This window comes from Chiloscyllium plagiosum, chromosome 13, assembly GCF_004010195.1.
Source record: "Chiloscyllium plagiosum isolate BGI_BamShark_2017 chromosome 13, ASM401019v2, whole genome shotgun sequence".
Taxonomy (NCBI): domain Eukaryota; kingdom Metazoa; phylum Chordata; class Chondrichthyes; order Orectolobiformes; family Hemiscylliidae; genus Chiloscyllium; species Chiloscyllium plagiosum.
In genome coordinates this window covers 8,961,389-8,979,854 of record NC_057722.1, presented here as the reverse complement: position 1 = coordinate 8,979,854, position 18,466 = coordinate 8,961,389, and the positions used below count along the sequence as shown (strand labels likewise).

The window sequence follows — 18,466 nt, the reverse complement described above, 5'->3', positions numbered from 1 at the left end:
TTTTCATTTCTGAACTTTATCCACAACTGCATTCCAACTAAACCCACATATTCTACCTGATGCCCAACCAAAATGCAGCTTTCCATTCTTTTGATGGTGAAAGCACTCCAGTCCTGAACCTTACCCCGTACTATACCCATTTTTGCATGCAGCACGATCCATTGGTAAACTCAACAACACCCACATCTGACCTGCTGCTGGAACAAACCATAGTAAAAATGAGCCCAGTAATGAAACCGATCTGACACATCCAGAATGATATTTAGTGGACAACTGAAAGACCCAAGCAAGTGTGGAAACCAAATACGGTTTCTGAAGATTAGCAGAAACTGCTGGAAGTTAACCTTTGAGTGTGGCACCATCTGTCTCTATGGTGTACAATGTAACTCTCTCCCAGTCACATAGCACCACTTCCCTCTCTCCCTGTTCCCAGCAGCCTGGTTACTTCACCCCTCGGCTCCTAACCCCAATTCATTGTTTACCTCTGTCTAATTATGCCCATCCCTGCCTGTGTTTTCTTCCCCTACCAATTGCTTATTTTCCCTCTCCTGGGATACAAGCCGGTGCTAAAAATAAAACAGCCAGCCGGAGATTGGACTTGTCTTTGACAATGAACTGCCTGCTCTCTGTAACTCTCTGATCCAATGTGGATGAGAGCTGAGCTCCAGTGTTGGGTCGACCTTGGGCTTACGCAGTGAACTCCAGTCTGCAACAGGCCTAGGACAAATCAGTTCTAGGCCTTAGTTCTAAATACTGCTGTGTTTTGGTTTGGTATCTTTTGGTTTGGTATCCAAAAACTGCTCATAAAGGATTGCGAACTTTGCCGATTCAAACCTTCCTCTCGAGGCTGTGCCAAAGAAGGGACAGGAAGACATTCCTACCCTGCTCTCCCTCAAGATCCAGTCATTGCTAAGGGAACGGAGTTGGAAAGCTGATCGATCTTCCTCCTAAATCCGGCCTGTCTGTTGGAGGACTCAGCTCAGAAACAGACCAACGTCTGAACAATCTCGGTCTGTATAGACACTGCATTTCTATACTGAAGCCTATTATAGAGTGGTCAATTCTCCAGGGGCTGCTAAGGTATTCAGGAATTGAAAATTTATACGTAGGACACTGTCACTAACACATAGGCAGATTGGAGGGGGAAGAATTGGAATTATCGTGCAATAAAAAGCTACCTTTATAAAAAATATGCTTTTGTTTATTGATTTGATTTATTATTGTCTTGTGTACTGAGGTACTGCAAAAGGTGTTGTTTTACATACTTCATAGACAGTCGATCATACTATACACGTACATCAGGGTAACAGAACAGAGTGCAGGACACAATGTCACAGCTACCAAGAAGGTGAAGAGAGAGAGAGATCAACATTAACATTAAAGAGATCCATTCAAAAACCTGACAGAAGTTTCCAAAATAATGAGGGGTACATATAGAGTTAACTGTAGTTATCTTTTCCCTTGGACAGAGGATTTCAAGATGAGGGAACACATTTTTCAGGTGAGAGGAGAGAGTTTTAAAAAGACACAGGAGGCATTTGTTTTACAGAGGGTGGTTTGCATGTGGAATGAACTTTCTGAGGAAGCGGTGGATATGGGTGACATCACAACATTTAAAAGGTAAGTACATGAATAGGAAGGGCTTGGAGGGATATGGGCCTGGACCAGGGAGGTGGGACTAGTTTAGTTTGGGATAATATTCAGCATGCACTGGTTGGACCAAAGGGTCTGTTTCTGTTCTGTATGACTCTGTGACTCTATAACACCAGGAAAGAAGGTGTTCTTGAATCTGTGTTTACATGTATACAAACTTTTATATCTTCTGCTTGATGGAAGTGGGTGGAAGAGAGTATAATTGGGATTGGACTGGTCTTTGATTATATTGACTGCTTTCCAGAGGCAACAGGAAGTATAGATGGAATCAATGGATGGGTGGCTGGTTTGCATGATGGACTAGGCTGTATTCACAACTCTGTAGTTTCTTGTGGTCTTGGAGGATGCTGTTGCTATACCAAGCAGATAGGATGCTTTCAGTGGTGTATCTATAAAAGTTTATAAGAGTCTTTCTGGACATGTCAAATTTCTGGACATGTTTTCATGACCATATTGCCAATATGGATGAAGATTGGTTATGAAGAGCTTATGCTCAAAACGTCAACTCTTCTGCTCCTCAGATGTTTCCTGGCCAGTTGTGCTTTTCCAGCACTACACCTTTTGACTCTGATCTCCAGCATCTGCAGTCCTCACTTTCTCCTACAAAAATATCACACAAGGGGATAAAAATGGTTGAAAATCAGGCATCAACCAATCAGACAATGAAGAGTCCATTAGTTTCCAATTGGTTGCAAGGCAAGGATGGGCACATTGGTGATGGTTTTGATAGAAACAGCTTCGAGCATCAGAACAGTTAGTAAGTAGATGGCAAAGATTTATAATGACTTGCGATAGCAGCACTCAGGAGAGAATGAGAGTTTATCTATCTTTACAGTGTGGGTTTATGAACTGGAATTCAATGCCTGGCATTCTGTTGAAAGCACACAAGCAGTAGCAACTTTCAAAAGGATGTAAATTGGTGGGGCTAAGATCTCCAGGGCTACGAGGAGAAAGCAATGAATTGGGACCCCAAGCATAGTGAACTAAGTGGCCTCTTTTTATAGTACGATGCTATGAAAGGGTGGCAGCATGGGCAGTTTTGAATATGCAAGAGGAATGTGCCTGCCCATAATTGGCAGTCATTGGTCACTATGGGTGGATTACATGAAATAAGTGTGAGTGTAGTTCACTCCTGTCAGAAGTGGAAGGAAAGCGTCTGATTGAGGACATCCAATCCTTCTTCCCCCTAGTGGTTAGCTCACAAACAACACATCTATGGTTGCTTGGCAGTTCTCCAGAAGGAGGGGGGTGGTGGTGAAAGAGTGGGTGGGCGGTTTGGATGTTTGGGAAGAGAGGATCGGAGCACAGATCTGAAAAGTAACGAGGGAATAAACACTGTGAAGTAAACATAAAAACGTTAAGTTAGGAGTAATCCTGAATAATGTGGCTTCCAGGTGGTTTGTATTGACATTGAGATTTGTGTTGCAAAGTCAGTAACTTTAACAGGATCAAAAACACTTCACATCTGTTCGCCATTCCTGGAGTCCTGTTTTAAGAAACGTATCAAACTCAATGCTTTTAATGGCCATTCTGTTTTCCAGGGGTTTCAGGTGAAGAGGCAGGGGTAGAGTGTGCCCTCTGGAGGGAGTTCCTGAATAGGTGTTCAGTTTTGGTGGCTCTATACTTTTTAACATAACAGTACCACTAGTGACTTAATGTGATTCCCAATCATTGACAGTGCAGTGTGAAAAGCCACATGTACATATTAAACCATGTGACAAAATGATAACACAAGAATGAGTGGCATTGGATGACTATAAAAGTCTTGAAACACAGTTGCCATGTCAGTGTCTAAGCTACCTCCGAGACTCCGAGACTAGCCTACCCATGCTCAGACTGCTGTCTCCTCTTGAATAATAGATGAGCAGGTCAGTGATACAGGTACTGCCCATTCTGAACTGAATCTTTTCCACTCCTCCTCCCAGCACAGTACCGAGAGCAGAGTGGATGAGTCAGGTACAGGTGAAGGTGAGCATTGAGATTGGAGCCTGCATTTTCCCTGAATTATGACTCTTGCTGCACTGAATCTGTAGCATGGAATCAGGCCATTCAGCCCAACTGTGGGGTGAGTGCTATGATCCACGTGAACCTCTTACCATTTCACTTTGTGTAACAATAACTGCTTTCTCCATCATGCATTCATCTAGGTCTCCTTCCAGAACAAGAAGTTGACCCTGACCGAGTGTTGCAGACTGGCACATTCCAAGGTCTGGGACTAAGTGCTGAGGGACACATTAAAGCTTGGGGCAGCTGTGCACCAAGGTGCAGTGGGGAAAGACCACCGTCTGAGGTCTTTCTGCTGAAGTTACATGGGGATCCATTCAGTCATTGGACCCTCCTCCTGCCTCAAATGCATGTAAATATTGTCTGGTTCAAGTAAGAGATGTCTTTGGTTTGTTTGGGTAAAGTCAAACTCCAAAGTTTATTTGATTCCTTCATATGCTACTGTACAGAGCCTAGCAGCATTTGTGACTATGTATATAAGATATATTTTATGAATAAATTATAAATTTGAAATTTAAAAATGTATCAAGCTTACTTTTAAATGCCCCATGCATGGAGGTGAAAAGTTGTGACCTTGCCTGTCTCCCTATTCTACGACAGTTTGGAGCCCAAAGTCAAGATGGTACAAGAATGCAGGGCTCCCATTGCCAGCTAATGCATGAGCATTGACTGAAATCATTAGGGGCATGGATAGGGTGAATAGCCAAAGTCTTTTCCCAGGAGTGGGGGAGTCCACAGCTAGAGGGCATAGGTTTCAGGTGAGAGCGGAAAGATATAAAAGGGACCCAAGGGGCAACATTTTCACGCAGAGGGTGGCGCACGTATGGAACGAGCTGCCAGAGGAAGTGGTGGAGGCTGGTACAATTACAACATTTAAAAGGCATTTGGATGGGTATATGAACAGGAAAGGCTTGGAGGGAGATGGGCCAATTGCTGGTAAATAGGACTAGATTAATTAGGATATCTGCTCGGCATGGATGAGTTGGGCCGAAGGGTCTGTTTCAGTGCTGTATATCTCTAAGACTTTATGACCACAATGCTTACTTTGTTGCCAATTTACCCCCTCCCCCACAACACTATGCCTCACTACCATCACCACCTTTGTCCCCATCTCCCCGCACATCAGTAAACAACAGTGAGAGGGTAATCAGGAATGCTGACGAGGATAACACATTTGATATGGTTGACGTAGACTTCAGCAGAGCTTTTGATAAGATGCCTTATTGGCAGACTGGGGAAGAAAGTAGGTGCCCATGGGATCCAAGGCAAAATGGCACATTGGATCTGAAATTTGTTGAGCAGTCAGAAGCAGAGTTTGATGGGAGAGGAATGTTTCTGTAACTGGAAGTGTGTTCCCAGTGGAGTTCCACAGGTCCTGGTGTTGGATCCCTTGCTCTTTGTGCTGTACATTATTGATTTGGACTTAAATGAGGGGGAATGTTCAAGAGGGTCGCAGTTGCCATGGAAATAGGTGAGGTGGGAAATAGTGAGGATGGCAGGTGTAAACCACAGGAGAATATCAATGGATTAATCAGGTGGGCAAAGCAGTGGCAAATGGAATTCAACCCAGACAAGTGTGAGGTAATACACTTGAAGAGAGCTCACAATGTAAGGGATTACACTATAAATGGCAGGCCCATGGAAAGAACTGAAGACTAAAGGGACCTGATGTGCATATCCACAGATCCCTAAGATAGCAGAGCAAGTGGCCAAGGTGGTTAAAGAGGCATATAGGATACTTATTAGCAAAGGCATAGAATACAAAAGCTATGAGTTTATGCTGAAATTGTATGAAACATTGGTTAGAATACAACTGGAGTACTGTGTGGAGTTCTGGTCATCGTATTATAGAAAGAATGTGATTTGCACTAAAGAGGACACAAAACAGATTTACCAGGATGCTGTTGGTGCTTGAGGGACTCGGCTGTAAGGAACTGCATAGGCTAGGGTTGTTTTCCTGGAAGCAGTAAGATTGGGAGGGGACTTTATAGCGGTGTATAAGATTCTGGAAGGGCGTAGATAAGCTGGCTAGAATGGAACATTTCCAATTCATTGACTGGTCAATAACCAAAGGGCATAGATTTAAAATAAGAGGTGGAAAACAAAGAGGAGAGAGGGGGAGAAATGTTTTTCAAAGGGCGGTGGGAGTCTGGATATTACTACCTGTAAGAGCAGTTGAGACAGAAACTTTCATAACACTTACAGTAATTTTTTTATGATTTGGCACTTATGGACCCAGAAGTGTACTGGTTGATCAAATATTCTGAATAATGAAGAAATCCACATAATCAATGTAAAAACACGCACTAAATAATAGAAACGTGATACAGGGGCTATACATATCACTGTTATTCTTTATTTACAGCATGAATCACTTAAATAAGAAAGTAACTTTACTTTAAATAAAACTTACCGGCAGAAAGCCTTCCCACTCACGCCTTTAACTGATTACTTGGACATCACAGTATTTGAAGAGAAATTGACTCAAAATTGAATCAGCTGCTGATTTTTTTGTGGCCGTTCAATTGAACAGCAATTAATTGTGGTAAATAAATTAAAAGCTGTAATACAGTGAACTTTGCAGGATTTGAGCTGTATAAGGGATAGGTGCATTAATCGGGGGTAAATATAGGATAATAGGGTAGGGGACTGGATCTGGGTGGGTTACTTTTCAGAGGGTTGATCAGGACTTGTCGGGCCGAAGGGCCTGCTTCCATACTCTACAGATTCTATGGTTCATAACTTTTGCTGGTTTATTGAGAGTCACGGTTCATGAAGAGCCTGTTAAAACAAAGTTTGCTGTATTTGGATATTCACTTATGTTGCCATAGCCCCCAATACTATTGGCTAAGAGATGGAGAACAGGAGTCATGTAGTTGGATACTTGTTGACTGTTGCAGACAACAGATGGGCTGAATGCCATCCTTCAGTGCTGTGACTGTCTATGAATTGAACATGCTGCCTGGCAGTGTTATTCTAGCCTTTTGTCCAGGGTCACCCTTAGGAACACTAAAACATTAAGCGATTGATGCGGATACAAATAAAATGTGAAAAGCCAAAGAACTGCGGATGCTGGAAATCAGAAACAGAAATCGCTGGAGAAACTCAGCAGGCCTGGCAACATCTGTGGAGGGAAAGCAGAGTTAATATTTTGAGTCTCGTCTGAGGAAGGGTCACTGGACCCAAAACTTTAATTCTGCTTTCTCTGCACAGATGCTGCCAGATTTGCTGAGTTTCACCAGCAAATTCTGATTTTGTTTCCAAATGAAATGTGAGTGAGACTCAGGTGCACCAATGAAGGAATTGCAGGCCACAAATATCACCTTTGCCTCAAACAAAAATACAGTTTCTTCTCAGATTAACGGCTTGGGAACACAGGGCTTAGGAACAGGAGTAGACTCTTTAAGTGTTCTCCATCATTCTATAAGATTATGGCTAATCTGATTGTGAGCAGAATCTCAATTTCCATCTGTGAATATTCTCCACTTCCCCTCTCACTAACTCCCCATTGCTGCCCTGGTAACACTGATTCATTAAAAACCGAGCTCACCAATGACCCAGACTCCCTTGCAGAGCAATGGCCCTTTGAGAGAAATAAAATACTTCCTATCTCTGCCTTAACTGGGAAAACGATTGTTTTTAAGCTGTTTCTCTGGTTCCAGTCTCCCCCACAAGTATGTGGTATCTTTTTGATCATGTCCCCTCAGGATGTTATATCTTTCAATAAGATCTTCTCTCATTCTTCTAAGCTCCAGTGTGCATAATCCTAACCTGTCTAACCTTTCTTCATAAAGCTCCAAATCCCAGGAATGAATCATGTGACCTTTCCCTGAACTGCTTCTAACACAATTACATCCTTTTTTTCAAATAAGGAGATCAAAACTGTAAACTCTAGATGTGGTTTCACCAATAGCCTGTACAGCTGTAGTAAAACTCCTCTACTTTTATACTCTGTCCCCCTTGCAATAAACAGCAACATTCCATTTCCCTTATGCAGGCAAAATCCAGAAGACAGCTTTCAGTGAGATTGTCAGGCAGGGTTAAAAAAAATTCACAATGGCTTGCATTTATATAGCACCATGCACATAGAAGAACATCCAAAGCGGCTTCAAAGAATCACCACAAGACATTATCCTATCAGTGTTCCTCTCAGGGTCTTTTAATGAAAGTTGCCACTTGCTTTAGGGGGCAGGATTCCCCTATGTGTCCAGGGACCAAATTGCGAGAGTTGTGGCCAGATTAGTCACCCACAGATGATGGGAGTATCGAAGCTACGATTTTGGGGTTTGCTTTGCATTGATTGTACTTTGTTGGTCACTCTTTTTGGCTTTTTATCGCCTTCAGTGAGCCCTCAGACCACAGGCAGTGCACAGATACTGAATTCATTCTGCTGTGCCTGATTCCACCTGGAGCTGTTGTTGTCTTCTGACCTTGCAGGCTAACAGACAGGGCAATCATCAGACTGACAAGCTGTTGGACACCTTTATACCAGCCAATATTTATGTTTGTTCTATGTGATGGAAGGGGTTTATACAGACATGCACAAATCTTACAGAGCACAAAGAGGGGCTGGGGGTGAACACAAGCACCTTGCCTGATCTCAGGCTGGAGATTTGAGCTGAAGTTCCAGCCCTCGTTTAGTGTACTGTCTGGACTGGGCTTCGAACTCTGCACCCCCTGACATAGAGGGAGGAATGTTATCATTAACTCAAAGGTTTGTGAAGCAGAGCGGACATGCAGATAGAGAATACAGTATGTACCTGAATATAGATATGGCCAGACTGATAAATACACAAGAAATAGACAGAGAGATAGATAGGTAGACAGACAGACAGATAGATAAATAGATAGATAGATAGATAGATAGATAGATAGATAGATAGATAGACAGGCAGACAGAGATAGATAGACAGACAGATGGATAGATAGATAGACAGACAGATAGATAGATAGGTAGATAGACAGACTGACATAGATAGATAGGTAGGTAGATAGACAGAAAGACAGCTGGGCAGATAGATTGCGAGAGATATACGGGGCTATGACAACTAGAGATAAAGAGACAATTAGATTACATCAGTATATAGATCATAAACATTTCATTGGATGCCATTATGTCAATCTAGGTACTGAATGTTTATTCCATACCAGCCTCCTCCAGCCTGATTCCCTCACACTGTCTCCCTTATCTATTTATTCAGCTGCTCCTTTTAAACATCATTATCACTTGCCTCAACCACTCCTTGTGGTAGCAATTCCACATACTCACCTCTTTCTGTATAAAGAAGTGTCCCTTATCATTTTTACTATCTTGTACTTATCGAACCATACCATAATCTTCAAGAACCCATCAAGATGATTGAGTCGCCTTTCCCTTTTCCAGAGAAGGACTACCGCAGTTTGCACACTCTTCCTGACAGGTAGAACCTCTCAGTTCTGGTGTAAACCTTTCAGAGTTTTCATTACATTTTTACCATTTTGGTCATTTCAGGACCATTAGGAGTCAACCACATTGTCCTGGGTCAGAGACTCAAGTATGATAATGAAGTCAGATTTCCCTGAAGTGAACCAACACCAGCTGATGATACTTTCATGGCCAGCCGTCCCAAGGCTAGCATTATAGTCCAGATTCATTCATAGAATCCCTGCAGCCTGGAAGCAGGCCATTGGGCCCATCGAGTCTGCACTTACCCACGGAAGAGCATCCCACCCAATCCCACCCAATCCCTGCATTTCCCAAGGCTAGTCCACCTAGCCTGCACATTCCTGGACACCATGGGTGATTTAGCAATCCTCCTAATCCACGCATCTTTGGACTGTAGGAAGAAACTGGAGCACCCAAAGGAAACCCATGCAGACACAGGGGGAATGTGCACAGTCGCCCGAGGGTGGGATCGAACCTGGGTCCCTGGCGCTGTGAGGCACCAGTGCTAACCACTGTGCCGCCCTTCAATGTTTTAAATTTTATTTACTCGCTGGTGGGATAGGGGAGGGGTGGGGGGTGTCTGCTGTCTGGTTGGTATTTATTGTGGATCTCTCTATGCCCTTGAACTGATCGGGCCATTTGAGGGAGTCAACCTCATTGCTGTGAGTCTGGAGTCACATGTCGGGCCGGACCAGGTGAGGATGGCAGATTTCCTTCCCTGAAGGATTGCAACTAAATCGAATTGAAATAGAGTTCCCGGTCTGATGCAGAGCCAAAGGGGGGGAACCTGGCTCCCACACTTGGAGCCCAAGTTATCAAAGTCAGCCGGTGTTTCAGAAAAAAGGCTGGCAAGTGTAAGAGGCTGGAGAATGGGGCGTTTGTTCGGGGGCAGCAGCGGCGGCGTGTTCAAGGAGGTTTCACTCAGAGGGGTCAGGGCTAAGAATAGCGAGCCAATGGGCGAAGCAGCAGCAAAGAGGCCGATTTCCCAAGCTGTGGGGGACAAGGTAGAGGCAAACTGAACTCCAGCCTCAGCGTCTCCCGGTCCAACACAGGGGGGAGCAGCGAGAGCTCCACAGACACACACACACACAGACACATATATACAGAGTGTGTGCAACTCAGGAGATACCAGGCATGAGCCACTGAACTTCTGAAAGAGAGAGAAAAAAAGTTTGCAAGTGAGAGAGAAAAACAAACACGATTTCTTTTTTTATTGTTTCTTTGATTCAGAGTGTGTGTGTGTGTGTGGGGGTGGGTGGGAGGGGTGGGGCAAAGTGTGGTGTCTCTGTGTGTGTGTGTGTGTGTGTATATACCTGCCGGTATGGAATTCAGAATGAGACGTCTGCAGTGGGTTCTGCCTCTGTCGCTGCTACTCGGTGGCCTGACTGGGGTCCACCTGATAAATCCGAGTTGTCACGAAGTGAGGACCGCTTTTCAGCTCCGTCAGATCGGGCCACTCAAATTTGTGCCGGATTTTCCCGGGAAAGGTTAGTCTGCGAAGGAGTTGGAGGGCGTCGATTTTGCAATGGGAATTAACAGATTGCAACTGCAACCCGCGATTAAAAACTAACCTGTCTTGCTCCCCCCCCCCCCGCTCTCTCGCGTTAAGACTTCATGCATCTTTTGAATTTGTCTTCGCCGATTAGCTTTCGCATGCTTTTCCCCCTCAATGCGTTTGTAACCAAAATGAATTGTGGATTTACCGCCGGGTATCTTTGGGGGGGGGGGGGGGGGGGAGGTGGTGTTATTGCAAACGGTCAGTCCCGAATCAGTCTGCTGTCCACTGGGGCTGGCTGTTACTCGGGACTAACGCTGTGATCAAAGTGCTTGGCAGGGTCTAACCTGGCAAACTGCCCCCACCCTTGAAGCACTGGACATGCCGGAGTTACCCTCCCATCTCCTGGTCTTGCACCCTGATGTATAACTGTGTTCAGTCACTTGTCGTCTCTTGGGCTGGGAGGGAAGGGAGGGAAGAGATGGAGGGAAGGAGAGAGGAGCAGGGGAAGAAGGGGAGGGAGGGAGGGAGAGGAGAGGGAAAAAAGCTTGGGTGAGGATGAAGAAGATCAAGCAGAAGGAACAAACATGAGGGAGGTGGTGACATGGTGGTAATGTCACTTGGACTAGTCAGTGCACAACTGAGGGAGATTGTCACCAGGGCAGATGGTGACGTTTGAATTCATTGAAATCTGGCATTTAAAAACTGATCTAACATTGACCACATAATTATTGGTTCACCAAAGCTTATTTGGGGAAGGAGATCTGCTGTCTTTACCTGGTCTGGCCTACATGTGACTCCAGACCCACAGCAGGCTATGAATTGCCCTCTGGGCAATAAATGCTGGCCCAGCCAAAGGCACCCATGTGTTGTAAAAAGATGGGAGAAGAAAAGAATGCGGCAGGAGGTGGGGGTGAGGAAGAGGGGGTCTGGGAAGGGAATGTAGAATGTGCAAGTTGCCATTAATTACTTTGAGCATAGTCCAAGTTCTACTTTTGAATGAAAGCAAACTCGGAGTGTTTTGAATTTCTCACCATTGCTGTATCAGTCTTTGTCATTCCTTTTCCCTCTCTCAGTTTAAGCTCTTTCATTGCCAGCCACGTCAATCCTGTGACAATGCACAATGTGTTGCCTAATTCACATCATTAGTTATTTCAGGTTTCTCTCTGTGTGAATATGCATTGCTGGGGGGACTGTTTGTTGTTGTGACTGGGAACTGCATTTGGGGTGTGTAGCAGTTAAAGAGAAAGGTCTGAACATTTACCATCTGCTGGTGCAAAACAAAAGTCCCCCTTTGGTGCTCAATTTGAGTGTCTGAAAAGTGGAATAATTTCTGGTCCCTTTATTGTGTAGCCTTTTCCTTTTCTGTGGAACATTGGTGGGGTATGTTGCTATAGGCACGGAGACCATTCTATAAGCCTGGGGCCACATGGCTCGTTGGCTATTTGGCAACGGGGTGCTTCACAACCGAGACATCTGTGACCATTATTGATTGTTGCACACTTCTCAACGGGGAGCGCCAAATATTATTTGGGATCTGAGACAGGCTCATTCCTCTGCACTAACCCTGCATTCTCTCCCTTCCCTGTCCAGAAGCAATTGTACTATTTGGGTTTTGCTAACTCAGTGCAAACTGGAGCTGGAGCCTGGGGCTTGACTGCTCAGTGTGACTCAGTTTCACCCTGCATTAACTCAGCGGCTGGTGCAGTGGCTTTAGAGAACACTTATTTTGCTGCTGCAGTAGTTTCTGCTAAGTGTTTAATCCTAACTGGGTCTGCCAGCCCACCCACTTTCTCCTCACTATCCCGAGGCCTTGTGGAGAAATTGTTCCACTTCCTCGGAAACCTGACCTGACCAGCCTAGAACATGCCTCAAAGCTTCAGAAGTGTTTTTTTTCCCCTCCTGGAACTGTTTTAAATTGTACTTTTATCAACAGACTGGAAGTGAGCTAAACTGCCCCCAGTTACTGCAATGAACTGCAGAACCGTACAGTAACATGTATCCCATCGTCCCTATACCAGGTCTCGGAAATAGCTACCTAATTGGTTTTGTTCCTTTGTTTTGTTCAGGGATTGCTTGATGTGTCAAACCAGCACGTAAATTTGCTCCTTTTTTTGACAATTATCTTAAATCTGCATCACCCTGCAGTGAGATCCTGTCAAACCCTTTACAATTGTGGACACTTTCTGTGCTAATGCTGTAGTTGAATGGAGGATGTAGCAGTAACCCTTTAGACTGAAGGGACATTACGTGTTAGGATCTGTGCAAGGGAGTTGGAACTGTAGAGATTGGAACCAGGTGAATCTTATTGACTATGAGATCCTTGATTGGGGTTATTAACCTGGGCCAATCAGGAAAGTCCTGGCTGACCTATAACCACTAATCTTGGCCTTGATATCATCTAAGATGCTCTTACAAAATGTCTGTGAATGGTGGTATTTTCTTTCTTGTGTGTGTGAAGTAAAATACTTTAGCAGTGCAATGGAGAAAGTATTTTTCTAATTTGTAGATGACATTGTTAAAAATCACACAACACCAGGTTATAGTCCAACAGGCTTAATTGGGAGTGCACTAGCTTTCGGAGCGCTGCTCCTTTATCAGGTGGTTGTGGAGGGCACAATTGTAAGGCACAGAATTTATTGCAAAAATTTACAGTGTGATGTAACTGAAATTATACATTGAAAAATACTGTGATTGTCTGTTGAGTCTTTCATCTGTTCGAATACCATGATAGTTTCACTTCTTTCATGTGTAAATCACAAAACCTTTTTTTAAAAGTTGCATTCTCGGGTTAGCTGTTAACAATGGTGATAGCTAGACAATATGTTGAAGGTGTTAGCCCCCTGTGTTCTCTGTCTATGCCATGATGTTTAGATTGATTCTAATCTAAAAAGTGAGATAACAGAGTTTTACATGAATCATTGTTATTTGAACCATTTTACAAAGTAAAATCAATGAAGGATTGAGTTTGAAAAAAATAAAAACAGGGGATTCAGAATCTCCTCACTTCGGGGACTGACTCTGAGCTGGCTGGGCCACAGCCAGTGTAGTGTGCACATGTAAATAAAAGGGTGACCCTGCACTGTTCCTTCAGAAACCTTATGGGCAAAGTGGGCAAAGCTCACTTGATTCTAATCGTAAGTCCAGAACCAAGGATAGGAGTCCAGAATGTGGGTGCTTCTATTATTTTTACATGGAGTATGTATGATTTGGCTCCAGGGAAGTGACTGTAGTAAGCGTGGGGTGAGTGGCACAGTGGGAGCTGGGGAAAAGATGGAAGGAGTTCACCAGATTCCTATTTCAGGTTGGCTTTGATGCTTGCTGTAGCCTCTCACGGTGAGTGCTAAGTGAGGACAGAATATCAACTGGGATTCCTCCTGTATTCTGTACACATTCAGTGGGAGTCTTCTGGGTCCTTGTGCTGGAAAGGGCAAGGTTGGATGTTGTTGTCCCCTTTTGGAAATTGTGGTCACTCAGGCCTGTATTTGTTTACAAGGAGTCAGCAAATTGTCACTTTCAATGTCCTGGGCATTAGCACACATGTCAGACTTTGGAATGTTGAACTGAAATAGTGGCCACTTCAGTAGTTAAGGGGAGAAAGTGACCCATTAATGTACATTTTATCATCTACTGAGCAGATTGCACAGGAAACTAGGATAGTGTAATACCAGGTAGTAATCCTTTTGTAAGGGAATGTTGATCTTTTTTCTTAGAAAAGCGTTGCATTTATATGGCACATTTCACAATCTCAGCATGTCCCTAAATTCTTTTCAACCACTGAGTTTCTCGAAGCATCACTACTGATGTAATGGAGGAACCAGCAGCTAATTTGTGCACAGCAAGCTCCCATAAGGAGCAGTGTGACGATGACCCGATAAACTTGTTCCAATGATTTCGGTAAAATAGTGACCATGGTTATAGTGGCCATGGGATCTATTACTCCCACTTGAGAGAGTGAACACGGCCTCAGATTAATGTCTCATCTGAAAGACAGCACCTCTGACAATGTAGCACTCTCTTAGTTTTGAGCTGAGGACTACCCTAGAGTTTGTGTGGCTTGAGCCCACGACCTTGTGCCTTACACTACCATCGAGCAGACTCATTGGGCTAAGTTTTATTCTGGCCTCATAGCCTTGATGTCAGGTCTAAAAAAAACTAGTCCTGATGGCGCACTCACCCCTACACATGCCTCAATTTCTGCCAAACTGGGGGCTGGTAAAATGCAGCCCAGGAGCAATTATAGTCTCATTCATCCTGTGTTGTTACTGAGTGCAAGCCCAATTTGTACCTGTAGGTTATGAGTTTCATTTAATCCTGAAGTTGCCCTGTTTCTCTCTTCTTTGCATCAGAAGCAAACTCTCCAAAATTTGACCCGTTCCATGGGTTAAACGCCCCTCTGGTCTTCACAGTTGTCAAACAATTTTATGAAATATTTGGACATGTTGCTTTCATTTTTTTATGAGGGCTTTTCCTTTTTATTGCAACAGCTTGCACTTAGTGAAAGGCCCAAAGGTGCTTCACAGCGAATTGTGTGGGAAATAAAGAGAAAGAACTGTGATTTATGTGATGCTTTTCACCACAGCAGGGAGTCCCAAAACATTTCACAGCCAATGAAACATGTTTCAGATGTCATCACATTGGTAGGGAACATACCACCCAGTTTGCACATGATAGCTCCCACCACCGTCATTGTACTAAGGACCACATAATCTGTTTTGCAGCAGTGATGGTTAAGGAACAGCTAACGACTAGAACCAACTATTTCTTCCTCTTGCATGTGCCCACAAAGTCCATGTGTAGCAGTGGTTTCTGTAAGCATAAGTCATGCAGCGGCATGATGCTCAATGTGTGTGGGGCTTCTTAGAGGCAAGTCCACCTTCATGGAAACTGTAGTGATTGTAATGAGATCAGTCAGGTGGTCCTCATAGAATATGAGTTCCCTGATTGGGGCTGTTAACCTGGTCCAATCAGGGAGCCCTGGCAGACAGATATAAATAGGACTTTAAGGGCAGTGTTTGTCACTGGCCACCCGGGTGTTTTCCTATCTTCCTGGTGGTGGAACTTGAATAAAGATTTGTGCACTTTGTGTCTCCCACTGTGTCTCCCACCTGCACACACACACCATGGGTGCTGGGGATAAAATAAGCACTACCGCACTTAGGTGGTAGTGTGGGGGTTAAATTGTTTAAAAAAATAAAAAAATAAAAAATAAACCAGGGATTAACTACCGCACTTAGGTGGTAGTGTGGGGGTTAAATTGTTAAGAGAAAAAAAAAATAAACAGGGACCCTCTGCCCCAGAGATGGCCGAAAGGTGCTGAGGGTGGTTAGTGAAGCCGGAAGGTGGGTAGGCCGTCCTGACCGATGTCACCCTGGGCGGGGAAAAAAAAAATAAACAGGGACCCTCTGCCCCAGAGATGGCCGAAAGGTGCTGTGTGCGGTTAGTGAAGCCGGAAGGTGGGTAGGCTGTCCTGACCGATGTCACCCTGGGCGGGTACCAGGGCGGGCTGTCCTAGAGGTGGTCGTAAGGCGTGTCAGGAAAAAAAAAAATAAATAAATAGGACTTTAAGGGCAGTGTTTGTCACTGGCCACCCGGGTGTTTTCCTATCTTCCTGGTGGTGGAATTTGAATAATGATTTGTGCACTTTGTGTCTCCCACTGTGTCTCACACCTGCGCACACACACCATGGGTGCTGGGGATAAAATAAGCACTACCGCACTTAGGTGGTAGTGTGGGGGTTAAATTTTAAAAAAAACAACAAAAAAAAAGAAAAAAAGATAAATGGGAAAAAAAAATAAATAGGACTTTCAGGGGTTCTGTTCGCTCTGAGAGCTGGCTTTGAGGGAGCTGGATCAATGTCAAGAATATTCCATGTGTAATTAAACTTGGTGACAGACGTTATTTTAGAAATGTTGACCAGGACACCAGAGAGAATTCCCTGCCCCTCTTGAAATAATGTCTTGGTATCTTTTACATCCATCTGAGAGGACAGGCAGTGCTTCAATTGAATATCTCACCCGAAAGTGTGGCACTCTCTCTACACAGCTCTGAACTCATCTTGTAATTGAGCAGCCAGCCAGCAATCTAGAACTTACCCATCCAGACAAATAGAAACAGCTTGTGCATAGCCATTCCACCCAACCCCATTTTTTCTGGATAACTTTGAAAACTAGATTATTGCCCCTTCCTGCTCTTACCCTGAATAAGAAAGCTTAATCAAATTCGCATTTGACTCCACCTTTCTCTCAACTTCCCCCAGACCACCTCAGACATGTTCCTCATCCTCCTTGACTTCTCTGTCTCCATTTCCTGGCTACCTGACGAAGGAGCAGCATTCCGAAAGCTTGTACATCCAAAAATACCTGTTGGACTATAACCTGGTATCATGTGATTTTTTTTTAACTTTGTCCATTTCCTGGGCAATGCCTTTGACTGATATTTCTTGTAAATGCAACCACTCCACAACCACACTTTCTCACACCCTACCTCCTGCTCCAATCCATTCTCCCATTTTCTCCATCCACAGCATATCAGGTCTGATTATGCAGATTTCCATATCAGTGCCTCTCATATGTCTTCAGTTTTCCCAAACTCAGGACTGTCTGCACTACGGTGAAGCATGGCCGTGACCGTGCCTGACCCATTTCTCACACTTCTGCCTTCATTCCCTTTCTTCCCTCTCAGGGAAGAATGATTGTGTTCCACTTGTCCTCACTTTTTACTCTGCCAACCACCATATTCAATGCTTAATCCTATGCCATTTCCATTAACCCCTGCATGATGCCACCACCAAACACATCTTTTCCTCCCCTCTTCTGTCAGAATTCCACAGGGACCATTCCTTCTGTGACACCCTGGTCCGTTCCTCAATCAACTCCCTCCCCCAACATTCTGTCCCTTTCCAGAGTACATTCCCATGTAAATGTAGGACTTGGAGCACTTGCCATCTTATCTCGAACCTTTTAAAAAAACTAGAAAGGACGCAGAAAAGATTTATAAAGACGTTCATGAGGTTGAAGGGTTTGAGTTACAGGGAGAGTCTGAACTGGTTGGGGCTATTTTCCCTTCAGCATCAGAGGCTGAGTGGTGACTTTATAGAGGTTTATAAAAGCATGAGGGACATGGATAGGATGAGTAGCTGAGTTCTTTCTCCCAGGGGTAGAGTCCAAAATTAGAGGGTGTACCTTTAAGGAGAAAGTGGAAAGATATAAAAGGGACCTATGGGGCAACCTTTTTCATGCAAAGGGTGGTGCGTGTATGGAATGAGCTGCCAAATGAGGTGGTGGAGGCTGGTACAATTACAACATTTAAAAGACATCTGGATGGGTACATGAATAGGAAGGCTTTAGAGGGATATTTAGATTACCTACAGTGTGGAAACAGGCCCTTCGGCCCAACAAGTCCACACCAATGGATTATGGGAGGAAACCGGAGCACCCGGAGCAAACCCACACAGACACGGGGAGAATGTGCAAACTCCACACAGAGAGTCGCCTGAGGCAGGAATTGAACCCAGGTCTCTGGCGCTGTGAGGCAGCAGTGCTAACCATTGTGCCACCGGCCGCTGGCAAATAGTACTAGATGAATTTAGGATTCTGGTCAGCATGGACAAGTTTGACTGAAGGTTCTGTTTCCGTGCTCTATGACTCTATCTCCTCCCTCCTCACTGACCCAAAGCCAAACATTCCTTCCATGTGAAGACGCAACTTATTGTCCTCTTTCAACCTAGTCCATTGCATTCATTGCTCACAATGTGATCTCTTTTCCATTGTGGACACCAAATGCATATTAAGTGATTGCTTTCTGGAACACCTATGCTCAGTCCTTGAGCATAAACCCCCATTGTTCTGCCCTTGGCTTGCTGGGGTGTTCTAATTAAGCTTAACCCA

General features: G+C 44.3%; 1 protein-coding gene across 3 annotated transcripts in view; it reads left to right on the top strand.

The window, feature by feature from the left end:
• The first annotated feature begins 10,368 nt into the window (after window positions 1-10,368).
• The window catches only part of LOC122555734 (glypican-5-like), a 545,068-nt gene continuing 536,970 nt past the window's right edge, over window positions 10,369-18,466 (top strand). For all 3 annotated transcript variants that reach the window (XM_043701795.1, XM_043701794.1, XM_043701797.1), the window contains exon 1: window positions 10,369-10,569. In XM_043701795.1, the coding sequence (XP_043557730.1) occupies window positions 10,404-10,569 (166 nt within the window). In that variant the 5' untranslated portion in view covers window positions 10,369-10,403. The remainder of the gene's footprint in view (window positions 10,570-18,466) is intronic.